Source organism: Leucoraja erinacea, chromosome 8 (genome assembly GCF_028641065.1).
Source record: "Leucoraja erinacea ecotype New England chromosome 8, Leri_hhj_1, whole genome shotgun sequence".
Taxonomy (NCBI): domain Eukaryota; kingdom Metazoa; phylum Chordata; class Chondrichthyes; order Rajiformes; family Rajidae; genus Leucoraja; species Leucoraja erinaceus.
In genome coordinates, this window is record NC_073384.1 from 14,288,244 (window position 1) to 14,309,525 (window position 21,282).

Sequence of the window (21,282 nt, forward strand, 5' to 3'; positions counted from 1 at the left end):
TCTTCCTGCATCTAGCCTGTCCAACCCCCGAAGAATTTTGTAAATTTCTATAAGATCCCCTCTCAATCTCCTAAATTCTAGAGAGTATAAACCAAGTCTATCCAGTCTTTCTTCATAAGACAGTCCTGACATCCCAGGAATCAGTCTGGTGAACCGTCTCTGCACTCCCTCTATGGCAATAATGTCCTTCCTCAGATTTGGAGACCAAAACTGTACGCAATACTCCAGGTGTGGTCTCACCAAGACCCTGTACAACTGCAGTAGAACCTCCCTGCTCCTATACTCAAATCCTTTTGCTATGAAAGCTAACATACCAATCGCACTTATACACATATGTTACATATACGCACACACACACACACACACACACATTTAACCATATATATAATATACCATATAACAATTACAGCACGGAAACAGGCCATCTCGGCCCTTCTAGTCCGTGCCGAACACTTATTCTCCCCTAGTCCCATCTACCTGCACTCAGACCATAACCCTCCATTCCTTTCCCGTCCATATAACTATCCAATTTATTTTTAAATGATAAAATAGAACCTGCCTCCACCACCTCCACTGGAAGCTCATTCCACACCGCTACCACTCTCTGAGTAAAGAAGTTCCCCCTCATGTTACCCCTAAACTTCTGTCCCTTAATTCTCAAGTCATGTCCTCTTGTTTGAATCTTCCTTACTCTCAGTGGGAAAAGCTTATCCACGTCAACTCTGTCTATCCCTCTCATCATTTTAAAGACCTCTATCAAGTCCCCCCTTAACCTTCTGCGCTCCAAAGAATAAAGACCTCTTGTTCAACCTTTCTCTGTAACTTAGTTGCTGAAACCCAGGCAACATTCTAGTAAATCTCCTCTGTACTCTCGCTATTTTGTTGACATCCTTCCTATAATTAGGCGACCAAAATTGTACACCATACTCCAGAATTGGCCTCACCAATGCCTTGTACAATTTTAACATTACATCCCAACTTCTATACTCAATGCTCTGATTTATAAAGGCCAGCACACCAAAAGCTTTCTTTACCACCCTATCTACATGAGATTCCACCTTCAGGAAACTGTGCACAGTTATTCCTAGATCCCTCTGTTCAACTGCATTCCTCAATTCACTACCGTTTACCATGTACGTCCTATTTTGATTTGTCCTGCCAAGATGTAGCACCTCACACTTATCAGCATTAAACTCCATCTGCCATCTTTCAGCCCACTCTTCCAAATGGCCTAAATCTCTCTGTAGACTTTGAAAATCTACTTCATTATCCACAACACCACCTATCTTAGTATCATCTGCATACTTACTAATCCAATTTACCATCATCCAGATCATTGATGTACATGACAAACAGTGGACCCAACACAGATCCCTGTGGCACCCCACTAGTCACTGGCCTCCAACCTGACAAACAGCCATCCACCATTACTCTCTGCATCTCCCATTCCGCCACTGTTGAATCCGTCTTGCTACTCCACCATTAATACCCAACAATTGAACCTTCTTAACCAACCTTCCACGAGGAACCTTGTCAAAGGCCTTACTGAAGTCCATATATATACAACATCCACTGCTTTACCCTCATCAATTTCCCGAGTAACCTCTTCAAAAAATTCAAGAAGATTAGTCAAACATGACCTTCCAGGCACAAATCCATGTTGACTGTTCCTAATCAGACCCTGTTTATCCAGATGCATATATATATATATCATCTCTAAGTATCCTTTCCATTAATTTACCCACCACTGACGTCAAACTAACAGGTCTATAATTGGTAGGTTTACTCTTAGAACCCTTTTTAAACAATGGAACAACATGCGCAGTATGCCAATTCTCCGGCACTATTCCCATTTCTAATGACATTTGAAATATTTCTGTCATAGCCCCTGCTATTTCTACACTAACTTCCCTCAATGTCCTAGGGAATATCCTGTCGGGACCTGGAGACTTATCCACTTTTATATTTTTCAAAAGTGTCAGTATTTCCTCTTCTTTGAATCTCATAGTTTCCATAGCTACTCTACTTGTTTCCCTTACATAGAAACATAGAAACATAGAAATCAGGTGCAGGAGTAGGCCATTCGGCCCTTCGAGCCTGCACCGCCATTCAATATGATCATGGCTGATCATCCAACTCAGTATCCCGTACCTGCCTTCTCTCCATACCCTCTGATCCCCTTAGCCACAAGGGCCACATCTAACTCCCTCTTAAATATAGGTAATGAACTGGCCTCGACTACCCTCTGCGGCAGAGAGTTCCAGAGATTCACCACTTTCTTACCTCACAATTCAATATCCTTCTCCTTGGTGAATACCGAAGAAAAAAAATTGTTCAATGTCTCCCCCATCTCTTTTGGCTCTGCAGATAGCTGTCCACTCTGACTCTCTAATGGACCAATTTTATCCCTCGTTATCCTTTTGCTATTAATATAGCTGTGGAAACCCTTTGGATTTACTTTCACATTACTTGCCAAAGCAACCTCATATCTTCTTTTAGCTTTTCTAATTTCTTTCTTAAGATTCTTTTTACATTCTTTATACTCCTCAAACACCTCATTTACTCCATGCTGCCTATACCTATTGTAGATCTCTCTCTTTTTCCGAACCAAGTGTCCAATTTCCCATGGCTCTTTCCAATTTTTAATATTCCCTTTCAACCGAACAGGGACATAAGATTCTGTACTCTTAAAATTTCACCTTTAAATGTCCTCCATTTCTCTTCCACATCTTTCCCATAAGCAAAATGTCCCAATTCACTCCTTTTAAATCCTTTCGCATCTCCTCAAAGTTAGCCTCTCCAATCAAAAATCTCAACCCTAGGTCCAGTTCTGACCCTCTCCATAATTATATTGAAACTAATGGTATTGTGATCACTGGACCCGAAGTGTTCCCCAACACATACCTCCGCCACCTGACTCGTCTCATTTCCTAACAGGAGGTCCAGCACTGCCCCTTCTCTATGTATTGCTGCAAAAAACTATCCTGCACACATTTTACAAACTCCAAACCATCCAGCCCATTTACAGAATGTGTTTCCCAGTCTATGTGTGGAAAATTGAAATCTCCCACAATCACTACCCTGTGCTTACTATTAATATCTGCGATCTCCTTACATATTTGCTCTTCCAATTCTCGTTCCCCATTTGGCGGTCTATAATACACCACTATAAGTGTTGCTATTCCCATTTCTCAGTTCCACCCAAATAGCCTCCCTAGACGAGCCCTCTAATCCATCCTGCCAAAGCACTGCTGTAATATCTTCCCTGACAAGCAATGCAACACCTCCACCTCTTGCCCCTCCAATTCTATCACACCTGAAGCAACAAAATCCTGTAATATTTAGTTTCCAATCACAGCCCTCCTGCAACCACGTTTCACTGATTGCCACAACATCATACTTCCAGGTGTCAATCCTGGCTCTAAGCTCATCCACCTTTCTTACAATGCTCCTAGCATTAAAATATACACATTTAAGAAACCCACCCCCTCTTATTCTGTTTGTTATCTTTTTCTTCTTACATATACTTACATATACACATAAAAGCAACAAACAAACAATAATACAAAAATACAAAAGTAACTAACCAAAGGAAATCCATTGCTCAACCTATCACCAGCCTATCCATCCATCCTATAACCGAGTGACCTGGCCGACCATCTGTCTAATTGGAGACCCTCGAACAATCTTTAATCGGTCTTTACTGGACTTCATCTAGCACTAAATGTTATTCACTTTAGCCTGTATCTGAACACTGTGGACTGCTGGAACATAATCATGCGTTGTCTTACCGCTGATTGGATGAGATGCAACAGAAAAGCTTTTCTCTGTACCTTGGTACACGTGAAAATTAAAAAAATAAACTAAAGCTCCCAGCTCACAATCTCAAACTTTAATGAGCCATTGCATCGCTCATCATAAGTTAACCCACTCATTCTTGGGATCATTCCTGTAAACCTCCTCTGGACCCTCTCCAGGGCCGGCATCCTTCCTCAGATATGGTGCCCAAATTTGCTCACAATTGTGTTTCATTTTAAATGCATAAAAAGTTAAAACCTTTTTGCATATGACAACAAAGGAAGCGACAGGCGAGGAGCAAGGCCGGTAGGAGAAGGAACTAGGGTCTGGCTTACTGCGTCCTCAAGGTCGGCTGTGGGAGGCAACCCGGGGGCACAAAGGTGGACGGGCAAGGAGAGAGATGAAACATCCAAGAAAGGCGATGGCTGGAGGCCCGCGGCAGGCTGGGGTTTGCCTGGATCGGGCAGCGCTCATAAAAACTAGAGTAGGGGCTGGATTTTGAAAATGTACCCGAACATCCACCACTTCTCCGCTGTTGTAAGAAATACCTCCTGAACCATGCCGCCTTGCCCTAATATCCTGGAGTATTTGTTCCATGCTGAGGTTTTCTATTCTCGGGCACCACAAGCCCCTGTGAATTTACAATGTGCGACAGGGAACTTTTCACCAACTCTGAAGTTTTTACATTCACAGAGTGATTACTTCCAGAGTGCAATGTGTTTATTCACTTGCTTCAGTGGTTGCATTATCATAAACTTTCCTGGCCAAGCAATAAATGAACACTTCATAAACTCAGTTACTAAAACTCAGCATCGGAAAAAGCTGGCTACACATAAAAATTAAGCGTGCACATAAAAATTATCACATAAAGAAATTGATATTGCAGTTGAAATGAACCACATAACATTTCCACGTGGTTGAATCGTTGCTTCATTTGCCCAGTTTTATAACCAGAATGATGTCCATCTTCTTTGGAGCTTTTCATTGTGTTATAATTCTGGGAGCAATTTAGTTAAAAAGAAAGATAAAGTTCACATCTATTTTGTGCGCAATGCAACTGAATGTATCAGAAAAAAGGATACAAGGTTAGAGCAAAGCATAACCCAGAAATCAATTTTAGTTCGGAATACTTGCCGATATGATTGGTAGCATATGTTCTCAGACCACGTATGCCTCTTACATTCTTTTGATGATGTTTTCCTCGTAATGTGAATGTGATAACTGTGAACCATCCGGTGGAATTAAATCATTTCGGCTTGATCCCACTTGGAATTTTACTTTGCTGCGCAGCACTGTCCATTGTATTCTTTTATTGTCCCATCCCTGAGGGAATTGTCTGTTTAAATTGAACCCAGCAATTGTCAAATCGTTGTGGCACTGGACCAAAGTAACTTTAGAAGCTGTGCTGAAGATCAGAGAATGGGGTGGAGGTGCATCACATAAATGACGTGTCACAATCATTGGGGGTTTAGATCAGGGGCTCATTGATCATTGACAAATGCTTCAGCATTAGGCCACTGGTTGGATAATTAGTGGGTCACCATTGTGCCAGATGATGTGCCGAAGCAAGTATTCACCAAGGTCTGAAGAAGGGTTACATAGAAACATAGAAATTAGGTGCAGGAGTAGGCCATTCGGCCCTTCGAGCCTGCACCGCCATTCAATATGATCATGGCTGATCATCCAACTCATCCCATACCTGCCTTCTCTCCATACCCCCTGATCCCCTTAGCCACAAGGGCCACATCTAACTCCCTCTTAAATATAGCCAATGAACTGGCCTCGACTACCCTCTGTGGCAGAGAGTTCCAGAGATTCACCACTCTCTGTGTGAAAAAGGTTCTTCTCATCTCGGTTTTAAAGGATTTCCCCCTTATCCTTAAGCTGTGACCCCTTGTCCTGGAATTCCCCAACATCGGGAGCAATCTTCCTCCATCTAGCCTGTCCAACCCCTTAAGAATTTTGTAAGTTTCTATAAGATCCCCTCTCAATCTCCTAAATTCTAGAGAGTATAAACCAAGTCTATCCAGTCTATCTTCATAAGACAGTCCTGACATCCCAGGAATCAGTCTGGTGAACCTTCTCTGCACTCCCTCTATGGCAATAATGTCCTTCCTCAGATTTGGAGACCAAAACTGTACGCAATACTCCAGGAGTGGTCTCACCAAGACCCTGTACAACTGCAGTAGAACCTCCCTGCTCCTATACTCAAATCCTTTCGCTATGAAAGCTAACATACCATTCGCTTTCTTCACTGCCTGCTGCACCTGCATGCCTACTTTCAATGACTGGTGTACCATGACACCCAGGTCTCGCTGCATCTCCCCTTTTCCTAGTCGTCCACCATTTAGATAATAGTTTGCCACCAAAATGGATAACCTCACATTTATTCACATTATACTGCATCTGCCAAACATTTGCCCACTCACCCAGCCTATCCAAGTAACCTTGCAATCTCCTAGCATCCTCCTCACAGCTAACACTGCCCCCCAGCTTAGTGTCATCCGCAAACTTGGAGATATTGCCTTCAATTCCCTCATCCAGATCATTAATATATATTGTAAATAGCTGGGGTCCCAGCACTGAGCCTTGCGGTACCCCACTAGTCACTGCCTGCCATTGTGAAAAGGACCCGTTTACTCCTACTCTTTGCTTCCTGTTTGCCAGCCAGTTCTCTATCCACATCAATACTGAACCCCCAATGCCGTGTACTTTAAGTTTGTATACTAATCTCTTATGTGGGACCTTGTCGAAAGCCTTCTGGAAGTCCAGATACACCACATCCACTGGTTCTCCCCTATCCACGCTACTAGTTACATCCTCGAAAAATTCTATCAGATTCGTCAGACATGATTTACCTTTCGTAAATCCATGCTGACTTTGTCCAATGATTTCACCACTTTCCAAATGTGCTGCTATCCCATCTTTAATAATTGACTCTAGCAGTTTCCCCACTACCGATGTTAGACTAACTGGACTGTAATTCCCCATTTTCTCTCTCCCTCCCTTCTTAAAAAGTGGGGTTACGTTTGCTACCCGCCAATCTTCAGGAACTACTCCAGAATCTAAAGAGTTTTGAAAGATTCTTACTAATGCATCCACTATTTCTGGAGCTACTTCCTTAAGTACTCTGGGATGCAGCCTATCTGGCCCTGGGGATTGATCGGCCTTTAATCCATTCAATTTACCCAACATCACTTCCCGGCTAACCTGGATTTCACTCAATTCCTCCAACTCCTTTGACCCGCGGTCCCCTGCTATTTCCGGCAAATTATTTATGTCTTCCTTAGTGAAGACGGAACCAAAGTAGTTATTCAATTGGTCCGCCATATCCTTGTTCCCCATGATCAACTCACCTGTTTCTGACTGCAAGGGACCTACATTTGTTTTAACTAATCTCTTTCTTTTCACATATCTATAAAAACTTTTGCAGTCAGTTTTTATGTTCCCTGCCAGTTTTCTTTCATAATCTATTTTTCCTTTCCTAATTAAGCCCTTTGTCCTCCTCTGCTGGTTTCTGAATTTCTCCCAGTCCTCCGGTATGCTGCTTTTTCTGGCTAATTTGTACGCATCATCCTTCGCTTTGATACTATCCCTGATTTCCCTTGTTATCCATGGATGTACTACCTTCCCTGATTTATTATTTTGCCAAACTGGGATGAACAATTTTTGTAGTTCATCCATGCAGTCTTTAAATGTCTTCCATTGCATATCCACCGTCAACCCTTTTAGAATTAATTGCCAGTCAATCTTGGCCAATTCACGTCTCATACCCTCAAAGTTACCTTTCTTTAAGTTCAGAACCATTGTTTCTGAATTAACAATGTCACGCTCCATCCTAATGAAGAACTCAACCATATTATGTCCACTCTTGCCCAAGGGGGCACGTACAAAAAGATTGCTAACTAACCCTTCCTCATTACTCAATACCAAGTCTAAAATAGCCTGCTCTCTCGTTGGTTCCTCTACATGTTGATTTAGATAACTATCCCGCATACATTCCAAGAAATCCTCTTCCTCAGCACCCCTGCCAATTTGATTCACCCAATCTATATGTAGATTGAAGTCACCCATTATAACTGTTTTGCCTTTGTCGCACACATTTCTAATTTCCTGTTTGATACCATCTCCAACTTCACTACTACTGTTAGGTGGCCTGTACACAACACCCACCAGCGTTTTCTGCCCCTTAGTGTTTCGCAGTTCTACCCATACCGATTCCACATCCTCCAAACTAATGTCCTTCCTTTCCATTGCATTAATCTCCTCTCTAATCAGTAACGCTACCCCACCTCCTTTTCCTTTCTCTCTATCCCTCCTGAATATTGAATATCCCTGGATGTTCAGCTCCCAGCCTTGGTCACCCTGGAGCCATGTCTCCGTGATCCCAACTATATCATAGTCATTAATAGCTATCTGCACATTCAACTCATCCACCTTATTACGAATGCTCCTTGCATTGAGACACAAAGCCTTCAGGCTTGTTTTTACAACACTCTTACCCCTTATACAATTATGTTGAAAAGTGTCCATTTTTGATTTTTGCCCGGGTTTTGTCTGCCTGCCACTTTTACTTTTCACCTTGCTACCTATTGCTTCTACCCTCATTTTACACCCCTCGGTCTCTACGCTCAGACATTTAAGAAACCCTTTCCCTTTAACTCCATCCTCCACTATCCCATTCGACACCCCACCCCCCTTATTCAGTTTAAAGCCACCCGTGTAGCAGTGGCAAACCTGCCTGCCAGAATGCTGGACCTACACCTGTTAGGACGTACATGGTAAATGGTAGGGAATTGAAGAATACAGTTGAACAGAGGGATCTGGGTATAACCGTGCATAGTTCCTTGAAGGTGGAATCTCATATAGATAGGGTGGTAAAGAAAGCTTTTGGTATGCTAGCCTTTATAAATCAGAGCATTGAGTATAGAAGCTGGGATGTAATGTTAAAATTGTACAAGGCATTGGTGAGACCAAATCTGGAGTATGGTGTACAATTTTGGTCGCCCAATTATAGGAAGGATGTCAACAAAATAGAGAGAGTACAGAGGAGATTTACTAGAATGTTGCCTGGGTTTCAACAACTAAGTTACAGAGATAGGTTGAATAAGTTAGGTCTTTATTCTCTGGAGCGCAGAAGGTTAAGGGGGGACTTGATAGAGGTCTTTAAAATGATGAGAGGGATAGACAGAGTTGATGTGGACAAGCTTTTCCCTTTGAGAATAGGGAAGATTCAAACAAGAGGACATGACTTCAGAATTAAGGGACAGAAGTTTAAAGCGTAATATGAGGGGGAACTTCTTTACTCAGAGAGTGGTAGCGGTGTGGAATGAGCTTCCAGTGGTGGTGGAGGCAGGTTCATTGGTATCATTTAAAAATAAATTGGATAGGCATATGGATGAGAAGGGAATGTAGGGTTATGGTATGAGTGCAGGCAGGTGGGACTAAGGGGAAAAAAAGTTGTTCGGCACGGACTTGTAGGGCCGAGATGGCCTGTTTCCGTGCTGTAATTGTTATATGGTTATATGTTATAAGATGCAATCCGTCCCTTTTGTACAGTTCCCCCTTACCCCAAAACTGATCCCAGTGATCTAAGAATCTAAATCCCTGCCCCGTGCACCAGTTCCTCAGCCACACGTTCAGGTCCCGTATCTCCCTGTTCCTGCTCTCGCCAGCACGGGGAACTGGAAGCAAACCGGAGATAACAACCCTGGAGGTCCTGCTTTTCAACATTTTTCCGAGCTCTCTAAAGTCACGCTGCAGAATATTCATCCCCTTTTTTCCGACATCGTTTCTGCCGACATGCACTACCACTTCTGGATGTTCACCTTCGCCCTTGAGGATTTTCTGCACTCTGTCCGTGACATCCTGGATCCTGGCACCGGGAAGGCAGCACACAATCCTTGCATCCCGTCTGTTGCCGCAGAAACCCCTGTCCGTACCTGTCACGATGGAGTCTCCCACTACAATCGCCTTGCCTGCCTTAGGCCTTTTTGGTTTTGGCTCAACAGCCCTATTCGCATCGCAAGCCAGTCCGCCGCTCACGTCTTCTGTCCCAACAGCTTCTAAGCGGATGAACCTGTTTACAAGAGGTACACCACCCGGGGACGTTGGCATTCCATGCTTCCCTCCCTTTCTCACTGTCTCCCACCTTCTCTGTTCCAGTACCTTAGGTGTAACAATCGTACTGTAGGACTTGTCGAGGAACGACTCCGTTTCTCGTACGAACCGGAGGTCATCCACTTGCTTCTCCAGTTCCCCAACACGGCCCTTCAGGAGCTCTACCTGGATGCATTTTTCGCATTTGTAGCAGCCAGAGGCACCAGCGGTGTACTTGACCTCCCACATACTGCAAACATCGCACTGAATCAGCTTGCCTGACATCTCCTTCTTTCGTCTCTACCTCTCAAGCGTATTGCGTGGTCTCCTCTCCTCAGCCTCCTCGCCGAAGACTCTCGAGCCAAAGACTCACACTTTACTCACAGGGCACTTCCCTCACAAGGCCGCTCACTCACTGCCGCTCGCTAAGAGCTGTCCTGCTTAAATTGACTGATAAATTGCCTGATTTACCAATTTACAAAGCAAATTCCTCAGTTTTCAACTGTTTTCACCCCTCTCCTCCCACTTGGGCTAGAGCGAATCAGTCGTATCTCTTGCTAATCTGCTGCTGCTGTTGTTCCTCCCAAATCTACAGCAGCGGGTTACGGCCGAAAACGTTATCTATTCCTTTTCTCCAGAGATGCTGCCTGACCCGCTGAGTTACTCCAGCCTTTTGTGTCTAACTTCACCAAGGACGCCAGTTTCATAAGTTCATTGATCAGTTTAACACCATAATCATTTCCCCAAAGCTTCAGATTCAGATTCAACTTTAATTGACATTGTCAGTGTGCAATACAGAGACAACAAAATGCAGTTAGCATCTCCCTGGAAGAGTGACATAGAGTTTTAACCACTTAATGATGTTTTAAGTTTTAAGAACCTATGACTATAACTAATGAGTATCCATCCCCACTACCATTGCAAAATGGTTCAAAACTGTAAACAAATACAACACAGGGTGGGATCCCATTTATTTTATTGATTACAGTACTTTAAATTAAATTCAAAAGACAAAGGATTAGTTGGGACTAAGATTAAGTGGATTGGTTGTGTTGAAGTGAAATGGATAACAACACAGCGTTACTTGAATATCATTAGCTTGAGACAATGGCCTCATTTAAACATTCGACCGACCATGTAATTCTGCAGAACATTTTATCATGTTATAAGGAGAGGTTTAGGAAGGTTCAGGTTTGCTAAAACTTGTTGCTTTAATCATGGTTTATTCTCAGGGGGTGATGAATCTGTGGAATTTTCTTCCCCAGAGGGTTGAGGCGTCCAGATCATCGGGGTATTTAAAAAGGAAGGTGGTTAATTTATAAAAGGTTGGGAATTGAGGGCCATGGGGAACTGGCACTGAAGAGGAGTTGTGGTCCGGGGAAGATATAACCATATAACCATATAACAATTACAGCACGGAAACAGGCCATCTCGGCCCTACAAGTCCATGCCGAACAAATTTTTTTTCCCCTTAGTCCCACCTGCCTGCACTCATACCATAACCCTCCATTCCCTTCTCATCCATATGCCTATCCAATTTATTTTTAAATGATACCAATGAACCTGCCTCCACCACTTAAGATTAACCATGATCCTATTGAATGAAGTGGCAGGTTTGAAATCCCGGTGGTCTCCTCCTGCTCCTATTTTCTTGTGTTCTTGTAAAATGTATTAAAAAAAAACAGTTGCAATAAGTTAATTATTCACTACATGCTGTGTATTTGCATCATTTGAACTGTCTGCATTGGTGGTCTATGTTTGTTTGCCCTTGAGAGTGACAGTCCTCTTCGTCAACTGCTACAGTGCTGTGGTGAAGGCAGGACCGTTTTGCTATTAACCATGGAGTTTCACAATTCCAACAAGCACGAAAGAAAGGAGAAATGTGTCCATTTTGTGTCCGTGTGGCTTCGGGAGAACTTGAAGGTAACGGTGTAGGAAGGAACTGCAGATGCTGGTTTACACGGAGGATAGACACAATATGCTGGAGTAACTCAGCGGGTCAGGCAGCATCTCTAGAGAAAACGAATAGGTGAGTCGAGCCTTCTTCAGACCAAAGAAAGTAATGGTAAGTAATCAGGGAAAGTATTGGTGTTTCCTTGTCCTGATAGCAATGGAAACTCTGGGATTGGCCTTGCTTCACTGGACCCCAATCCAACCATCTTCCAATAAAACTGTACGATTGTTACAGTCATCGGGTCACACACAGGAGTTGTATAAAATCATGAGAGGAATAGATTGGGCAAATGTATAGTCTCTTGCCTAAAGTAGGGGAATCAAGAACCACAAGACATAGGTTTAAGGTGATGGGGAAAAGATTTAATAAGAACCTGTGGGGTAACTTTTTTTACACAATGGGTGGTGGGTATATGGAACGAGCTAGTAGTATGAAACGAGGAGGTAGTTGAGGCAGGTACTATCGCAACATTTGAGAAACATTTGGATAGGTACAGAAATAGGTTAGGTTTAGAGGGATATTGGCCAAACGCAGGCAGTTGGGACTAGTGTAGATGGGACATGTTGGTCGGTGTGGGCAAGTTGGGCTGGAGGGCCTGTGACCATGCTGTATAACTCTATGACTCTACCATTATTATCAAGAGTTATTCAACGCTGAAGGTAAGCTTCTGATTGGTTGCTTACGGAAATGATAATTTTGATTTTACAAACTTGAAATTTATAAATTATTTTGTATTTTTTGAGACATCAATGTATTTTCAGAAACGACATTTTAATGTGGACATTTATCCCCACAGATGCATAATATTATGTAACAAATAATTGGTACCATGTCCAACACATTATTGCATCTCTGCAAGTTACAGTATAGTACAGGCTGCAGTTCAACAGAATAATTATATCAATCGTATTCCATGTTACTACAGAGAGAAACAACGCAATCATATCCTCAAAAAACAATCTAATGAGAACTAAACCATATCACTCACACACGCAGACACAACACACACTCGCACATACAGACGTGCACACACACACACACACACACAAATAGACAGGCACACACACACAGACACACATCTTCACAAAGCATTCTGCTCATAATGCTTGCAGTATCAACTATATTGTGTCATTCTGTCACTGACTCACAGCACAAGTTGATGGTCCAACTTAAGTTCCTCTTAGGCAGACTGCAGTTCAGAATTGAGGAGTGTTTAAGAAGGAACTGCAGATGCTGGAAAATCGAAGGTACACAAAAATACTGGAGAAACTCAGCGGGTGCAGCAGCATCTATGGAGCGAAGGAAATAGGCAATGTTTCGGGCCCGAAGAAGGGTTTCGGCCCGAAACATTGCCTATTTCCTTCGCTCCATAGATGCTGCTGCACCCATTGAGTTTCTCCAGCATTTTTGTGTACCTTCAGAATTGAGGAGTGCTGTTTCCAGATTTGTGTTGACAGAGCTCTGATATGCCTCGTTAGGTTGATGCAGCAGATCGAGTGACATGATTTAAACAAGAACAGGGAATTCTGTCGTCATCTGAAACTGCTTAACCAGACATTCATTTCACATGCTGTTTGTGGGACTTGACCATGTACAATTGGTTGCTGTTTACATATATAGCAACCGGGAGCACATTTCAAAAGTAACTATAACAACAACTTCTATTTAAGTAATGCAATAACTTGTCATGAAGAGCTTTGCAATACGTATAATATTCAAGTTCTTGAAAGGAATATAACTTTCAAAGATTGAAGTTTGACTGTGGCATTATGGAAATACACACATTCCAGTTGTGGGATCACACCAATGTTAGAATATGCATCCTGCTACACAAAAACCATCGATTCAAACAACCCTGGCAATTTATTTTCAATCTGTTCAGGCCTTCTACATTATAAAAGTAAAACAACTTACAGGTTATTAAAATATCATCAACACCAAAATACTTCAGAGGTTGAAACAGACAAAAGTTAACATCAAAATCACAGATATATTAGAAGGAGCACTATATATTTGATCTAAGGGGTGGATTTTTAAATGGTTTATGATTTCACAGTAAAAGTTGTTTTTTTTACAAAGCTAACAAATGCAATTAGTCTCCAAATAGAACTACAAATAATTCTGCACAGATAGACTTCTGTACATGAATATGGAATATATATATATATACACATTATCTCCTTTGAATATGTAATATTCTTACCTATTTCTGATATATTAAGGAAAATGCCCATCCCTGCCCATTAAGCCCACACTTCAGGCAACCCATAATAATCTCCCCACATGATGGGTGTCCTGCTGAAATTTGGCCAAACAAAACCACACATCCCAACAATGCAGAGCTTCTTATTTTTTAAGACACGAGGGCTTCCAGTAACCAACAAGGATAAGCATCTTAATTTAGTGATCAGACGAGGGACCGTTTGCGGGCTCTGAATACAAGATGTCAGTCCAGGCTTAGGGGCACCACATTGATCCTTTGACTCCAAGGTGCAAGTCCCACCACTGACACTTCAGCCCATAGTTTAAGGCTAGTTTCGTTTTTTGTTTAGTTTATTGTCACGTGTACCACACAGAGTTGTGAATCTGGGGAATTCTCTGCCACAGAAGGCAGTGGAGACCAATTCACTGGATGTTTTCAAGAGAGAGTTAGATATCAGAGTCAGAGAGTCAGAGTCAGAGTCAATTTAATTGTCATTTGGACCCCTGGAGGTCCAAACGAAATGCCGTTTCTGCAGCCATACATTACACACAAATAGACCCCAGACACAACATAATTACATTTAACATAAACATCCATCACATAGCTGTGATGGAAGGCCAAATAAACTTATCTCTCCACTGCACTCTCCCCCCCCCGATGTCAGAGTCAAAGTCATAGCCCCCGGCTGGCGATGGCGATTGTCCCGCGGCCATTAAAGCCACGCCGGGTGGTGCGAGGTCGCACACCGGGTCTTGGTGTTAGAGCCCCCGGTGTGCGCTCGCAGAGTCCCGCGGCCATTCCAGCCGCGCGGGGCAGTGGTGTGAGGCCCCGCTCCAGGAGCTCTTCAACCCCGCAACTCGGGCGGGAGAAGTCGCCGTTGCAGGAGCCCTGAGAAGCGGTCTCCCTCCAGGGAGCCGTGGGCTCCCGGTGCCGTCGTCCACAGACCCGTCGTTGGAGCCTCCGACTCTCCGGTAGCAGCAGCAGCAGCAGCAGCAGCGCTCCTCCACCGCTCCACCCGCTCCGGACTCGGCCAGCTCCGCGACGGCAACGGTGAGTCGACACCTGAGTCCCCGGCTTCTTCCTGTTGGAGGCCGCTCCTCGTTACGGCCTCAACGACACCTGAGACCCGACGAGAAAAGGTCGGGTCTCCAGTGCAGGGAGAGATTCAAAAAGTTTCCCCCCCCCTTGCCCCCCACCCCCGCCCCCCCCCACACACACATCCCAACATAAAATAACAAAAACTACATAAAAACACAGACAAAAAATAATAAAAACGCGGACAGGCTGCAGAGGCCGCTGCTGGCCAGAGCCGCGCCGCCTACCGGAAATATAGCTCTTAGGGCTAACAGAATCAAGGGACATGGGGAGAAAGCAGGAACAGGGTACTGATTTTGGATGATTAGCCATCATATTGAATGATGGAGCTGGCTCAAAGGGCCAAATGGCCTTCTCCTGCACTTATTTTCCATGTTTCTATGTACCGAGGTACAGTCAAAAGCTTTTTGTTGTGTTCAAACCAGTTGGCACAATCGATCCATTTACAGTGTATAGATACATGATAAAGGAATAGCGTTTAGTGTAAGCGGCTGACAATCTGCTAATTAAACCCCTCTTTACCTTTATGCATATATCATTTTACAGGCTTTGTCCCATCCCCACCTGCTTTTTCCAGCTCGCTCCCCCCCTAATCCAATCAGCCTGAACAAGGATCTTGAAACAAAACATTGTCCGTCCATTTCCTCCACTAAACTCCTCCGGCACTTTGTGTTTTGCTCAAGATTCCAGCATTTGTAGTTCCTTGTACCACCAATCTAGTGGCATAGGGAGTGTTTATGTGATTTGGGTAAGACCCCGTTTTTGACTTTGTCTGCTATCTCAGGCGGTTGCAAGAACATTTTCAGATCACAGATTCGACAAAGAGAATAGGAGTTTTCCCCAGGTCGAGGCCAAGATTTCTCTGGCAACCAACATCATTAGTTGGACTGGCTTATCACTGTGCTGTCTGCAGAGCATAGCTATGTGGATTCCTTAACTCCCACATTACAGTAACATTAAAAATAATATTGGGCAGTGGGGAAACAAACTCCAGATGCTGAAAACAAAGTCAAAGTCAAGTTTATTCAAAGTCAAAGTCAAGTTTATTCGTCACATACACATACGAGATGTGCAGTGAAGTGAAATGTGGCAATGCTCACGGATTGTGCAAAAAAACTACAAAACAGAATGGAAAAGAAACACATATTCACATATTGCATATTTTGCATGAAAACGTGAAATAAACTGATGGAAACACTCAGCAAGTCAGGCAGCATCTGTGGAAATAGTTAATATTTAAAGTCAGAACTGGGTTAAGTGAGAAAACAAGTTAGTTTTAAGTTTCAGAGATGGTGGGAAATGGATGGAGAGGGTAAAGGGAATATCTGTTAAGGTGAGGCTGGGATATTTAGGTGATGCTCGTGCTTAAGGAGCTGTCCGGTTGATAAATTAATGAGGGGTACTCAGAGTCATAGAATCATACAGCACAGAAACAGGCCCTTCGGCCCAACTAATCCCTGCATGACCAAAATGCCCCATGTGTAGAAAGCCCCAGACAGATATATCAGTGGAAATGTGATGGAAATTTAAAGTAACGGGCAACTGGACGCTGATGGTCAGACTGAACAGAAGTGCTCAACGGAACAATCGCCCAATGGTTTCTCCATTAAAAATAACTTCACTGGCATTACACAAACACGGTCTTTTTACCTTTAACTTTGTGTGATCATGAAAATTGACAATGTGGTCAAATAAATGCACACATATAATGTGGTCTTGGTGCTATACTCTTACCTCCCAGTAGTCAGGGTGGCAATTATCTCTTCCTTCTCGGTCAGTTGCCGCTTCATTGCATTGAGTTGCTCTTGAAGCTGAAACATTAATCAGGTCGTTATTCAGGTGAAAAGTTCATCTTTCACAGTTTAATGAATAACTCCTGTTTCGTGATCACAAAAACATATGTGATCTCAGGTTAAATCAGTCAAGATGAATTTGATTTGTGTACCAAAGCAATTGTTTTATTACCCAGTATGCAGGAATGTTTGCACTTTACATCAGGGAATGGGGCATTACTGATCCATCTGAATTATAGTCTAATCTCCTTTAATCTTGCCAAAGTTAAAATAAAGATTATAATGATGCTCCAGCCCGAGGCAAAAATAGCCTGCACTATGTGGTTGAATTGTGCTCCAGTATAATTACGATCTTTATTTAATCTCCTTTACACAGTGTCAAGATACCCCATGCATGATTAAGTTCATTTTGCAAGGGAAATGTATTATTTACATGATGATCTTTGTGTGTAAAATCATGAGGAATAGATGCACAGAGGTAGATGCACAGAGTCTCTTGCCCAGAGTATGTGAATCGAGGGCCAGGGGACATGGGTTTATGGTGAAGCGAAAAAAAATGTTGTATGGATCTAAGGGGTAACTTTTTCACACAAAGGGTGGTGGATGTGTGGAATAAGCTGCCATTGGAGGAAGTTGAGGCTGGGACAATCCCAATGTTTAAGAAACAGTTAGATAGGTACGTGGAAACGACAGGTTTGGAGGGATATGGTCCAAACGCAGGCAGGTAGGACTAGTGTAGCTGGACACCTTGGCCGGTGTGGGCAAGTTGGGCTGAAGGGCCTGTTTCCACCCTTTATAACCATATAACCATATAACAATTACAGCACGGAAACAGGCCATCTCGGCCCTACAAGTCCGTGCCGAACAAATTTTTTTTCCCCTTAGTCCCACCTGCCTGCACTCATACCATAACCCTCCATTCCCTTCTTGTCCATATGCCTATCCAATTTATTTTTAAATGATACCAATGAACCTGCCACCACCACTTCCACTGGAAGCTCATTCCCCACCGCTACCACGCTCTGAGTAAAGAAGTTCCCCCTCGTATTACCCCTAAACTTCTGTCCCTTAATTCTGAAGTCATGTCCTCTTGTTTGAATCTTCCCTATTCTCAAAGGGAAAAGCTTGTCCACATCAACTCTGTCTATCCCTCTCATCATTTTAAAGACCTCTATCAAGTCCCCCCCTTAACCTTCTGCGCTCCAGAGAATAAAGACCTAACTTTTATTCAACCTATCTCTGTAACTTAGTCACCATATGATTATGAAAATTCCCCAACTGAGCTAAATAGACAATTCAAATAACTTCTTATACAACTTCATATGCTTAAATACATGTTCATAATTCTTTAATATTAAACCCGTAAACTTATATCAAAGGGCTTTCAAAGTTTACTGAACACAAACCCTCATTCTATAAACTTTCTGAAAATATTGCCTAAAATCACCTCTAGTGGACAAATCATATTACATTTTCTTTAAGGATCAATTTATCATTCATGTGTTCATTTTATATTTTAATTCTGCTTTAATTTAATATTTTATTCTGCTGTTTTGCTGTTCCAAACCTTTCTACATTCCTTCCTTTAACTTTGCTGCAGATTTTCTATATATCTTTCCCATCGTTGGTCATTTTTCACATCGTTGGTCATGGATTTGAGTTTCATTTTGATGCTCCAAATTATCCAAGCAAGTCCAATTATCGTAGCTTTGCTTTTACTTTTTTATGAGAATGTGATAAGTCTGTGATCCAAGCAATTCCAGGATGAATGGTTCTCTGGGGGTCATTTTGATTTTATCATCAGTCAGACTCATAGAGACTCTATTTGCTGTGTGCAAATTGGATGCAGCAATGTTACAAAAGCAAGTGTAAAATCCTATTGCCAGATTAGCCAGCTTCATACATTCCCAGTGTTGTTTTCAATTAAAAAGTCTAATGAGAATTAAAAATATAGGTAACCTATACAGAACTTGGAGCAAGTTCCATCTATTCCTGGCTTATCTGCATTAGAAGAAACAAAAGATGTTGGGGTCACCTCTCCCAACACATAACCTAGTGATATACATACTTTTCTAAATACCCAAGTACTTGTGCACACGCCTTTTCCCCGCAATACCTAGGATGCACATGTGCACCCCTGCAAAAGCTGGCAAGTGTAATGTCCTGCATATGTCACTCCTTAATACCTCCACCCTTCTGGTCTACATCCCTTGAATCAATCTCAATTTTGAAATGTATAATAAATCTACCTGAAATGGGGTTTTGGGGGTGGGGGGGGGGGGGGGGGAGGGAAATATTCTTGATTTCCATTATCATTTTGTGAAAAACTTGTCTTTCAGATATTATATTGAGTTGCCCCACTCAAATTTTAAGTTTACACTGGTGTTCCGAATTTTGTACCAGAGGAAAGAAAATAACCTTTAATCATCCCGATTAAAGTTGTCCCCCAGCTTTCTATTTTCCAGGCAATACAAGTCCATGCACCTGTTCTGACAGATTAACTCTTTCAGCTCTTTCAGAATGGAATAACTCAGATCTGTATAACTATAACAGATCTTGCAACCCTTCATATTTCAGCCTTTTTGTCATGTGCCAATATTTTATTATTTTCTATGCTATTTTACTAACTTTTATTCTTTTCTACACAGGGATCTCGGGGTCTTTCTGCATATCCATAGTTTTTAGCTTTCTAGCCATTCGTAAAATATTTTGATCTAACATTCTGAGGTGCAAACTGGATGTCCCCACTCCCAAGTTCAGCTCTATCTGCCACAATTGGCCCATGTTAATAAATCAATGTCTATTTATAACTTTTTGCCAAGTTGCAAAGCTGTTCATTATTCCTATTAGTCGAAGTTCTGGTATTATTTACTATGCAGGATAATGTCAGCAGCAAACTTATATTATATCAACTCTTTCATTTAAGTTATTTCACAACCATTATGGATATTTGAAGTCCCCACATAGACTATCTTATGCCGGAAAGGGTGCAGAGATTTACGAGGATATTGCCAGGAACCAAGGGCCTGAGCTACAGGAAGAGGTTCTGATAGTACCTGCCAGAGGAGGTAGTTGAGGCAGGTACTATTAGAACCGTTACAATCATCTGGACATGTATGTGGATAGGATAGGTATAAAGGGGTAAGGGCCAAACGCAGGTTGGTTGGACTAGTGAGGCATGTTGGTTGCTGTGGGCAAGTTGGGGCAAAGTTAGGGCCCGTTTCCATGCTGTATGACTCTTTATGACACCATGTGTCACATTATGCCAACTGGCTTACACGCTCTGTTTCTTATTTCCTCATCAATTTCTTATCTGAGCATCGAGATTGTCCCCAAATCTATACACTCTCATTTTTGTTACCAGCATCTTATATGGAACCTCCGTGAAGCCCATATAAATAATACCCGTACGGCTAATCCTAAAATCCTGGTCCTCACATTTCACCTAGGATGCACATGTGCACCCCTGCAAAAGCTGGCAAGTGTAATGTCCTGCATATGTCACTCCTTAATACCTCCACCCTTCTGGTCTACATCCCTTGAATCAATCTCAATTTTGAAATGTATAATAAATCTACCTGAAATGGGGTTTTGGGGGTGGGGGGGGGGGGGGGGAAATATTCTTGATTTCCATTATCATTTTGTGAAAAACTTGTCTTTCAGATATTATATTGAGTTGCCCCACTCAAATTTTAAGTTTACATTGGTGTTCCGAATTTTGTACCAGAGGAAAGAAAATAACCTTTAATCATCCCGATTAAAGTTGTCCCCCAGCTTTCTATTTTCCAGGCAATACAAGTCCATGCACCTGTTCTGACAGATTAACTCTTTCAGCTCTTTCAGAATGGAATAACTCAGATCTGTATAACTATAACAGATCTTGCAACCCTTCATATTTCAGCCTTTTTGTCATGTGCCAATATTTTATTATTTTCTATGCTATTTTACTAACTTTTATTCTTTTCTACACAGGGATCTCGGGGTCTTTCTGCATATCCATAGTTTTTAGCTTTCTAGCCATTCGTAAAATATTTTGATCTAACATTCTGAGGTGCAAACTGGATGTCCCCACTCCCAAGTTCAGCTCTATCTGCCACAATTGGCCCATGTTAATAAATCAATGTCTATTTATAACTTTTTGCCAAGTTGCAAAGCTGTTCATTATTCCTATTAGTCGAAGTTCTGGTATTATTTACTATGCAGGATAATGTCAGCAGCAAACTTATATTATATCAACTCTTTCATTTAAGTTATTTCACAACCATTATGGATATTTGAAGTCCCCCACATAGACTATCTTAAGCCGGAAAGGGTGCAGAGATTTACGAGGATATTGCCAG

The 21,282-nt window shown here is 42.3% G+C and overlaps 1 protein-coding gene across 1 annotated transcript in view; it reads right to left on the reverse strand.

Annotated features, from left to right (window-relative positions):
• Positions 1–21,282, reverse strand: part of ccdc170 (coiled-coil domain containing 170) — a 107,060-nt gene that overhangs the window by 80,484 nt on the left and 5,294 nt on the right. Inside the window, exon 2 of the mRNA XM_055639010.1 lies at positions 16,884–16,960. Coding sequence (XP_055494985.1) covers positions 16,884–16,960 — 77 coding nt within the window. The remainder of the gene's footprint in view (positions 1–16,883; positions 16,961–21,282) is intronic.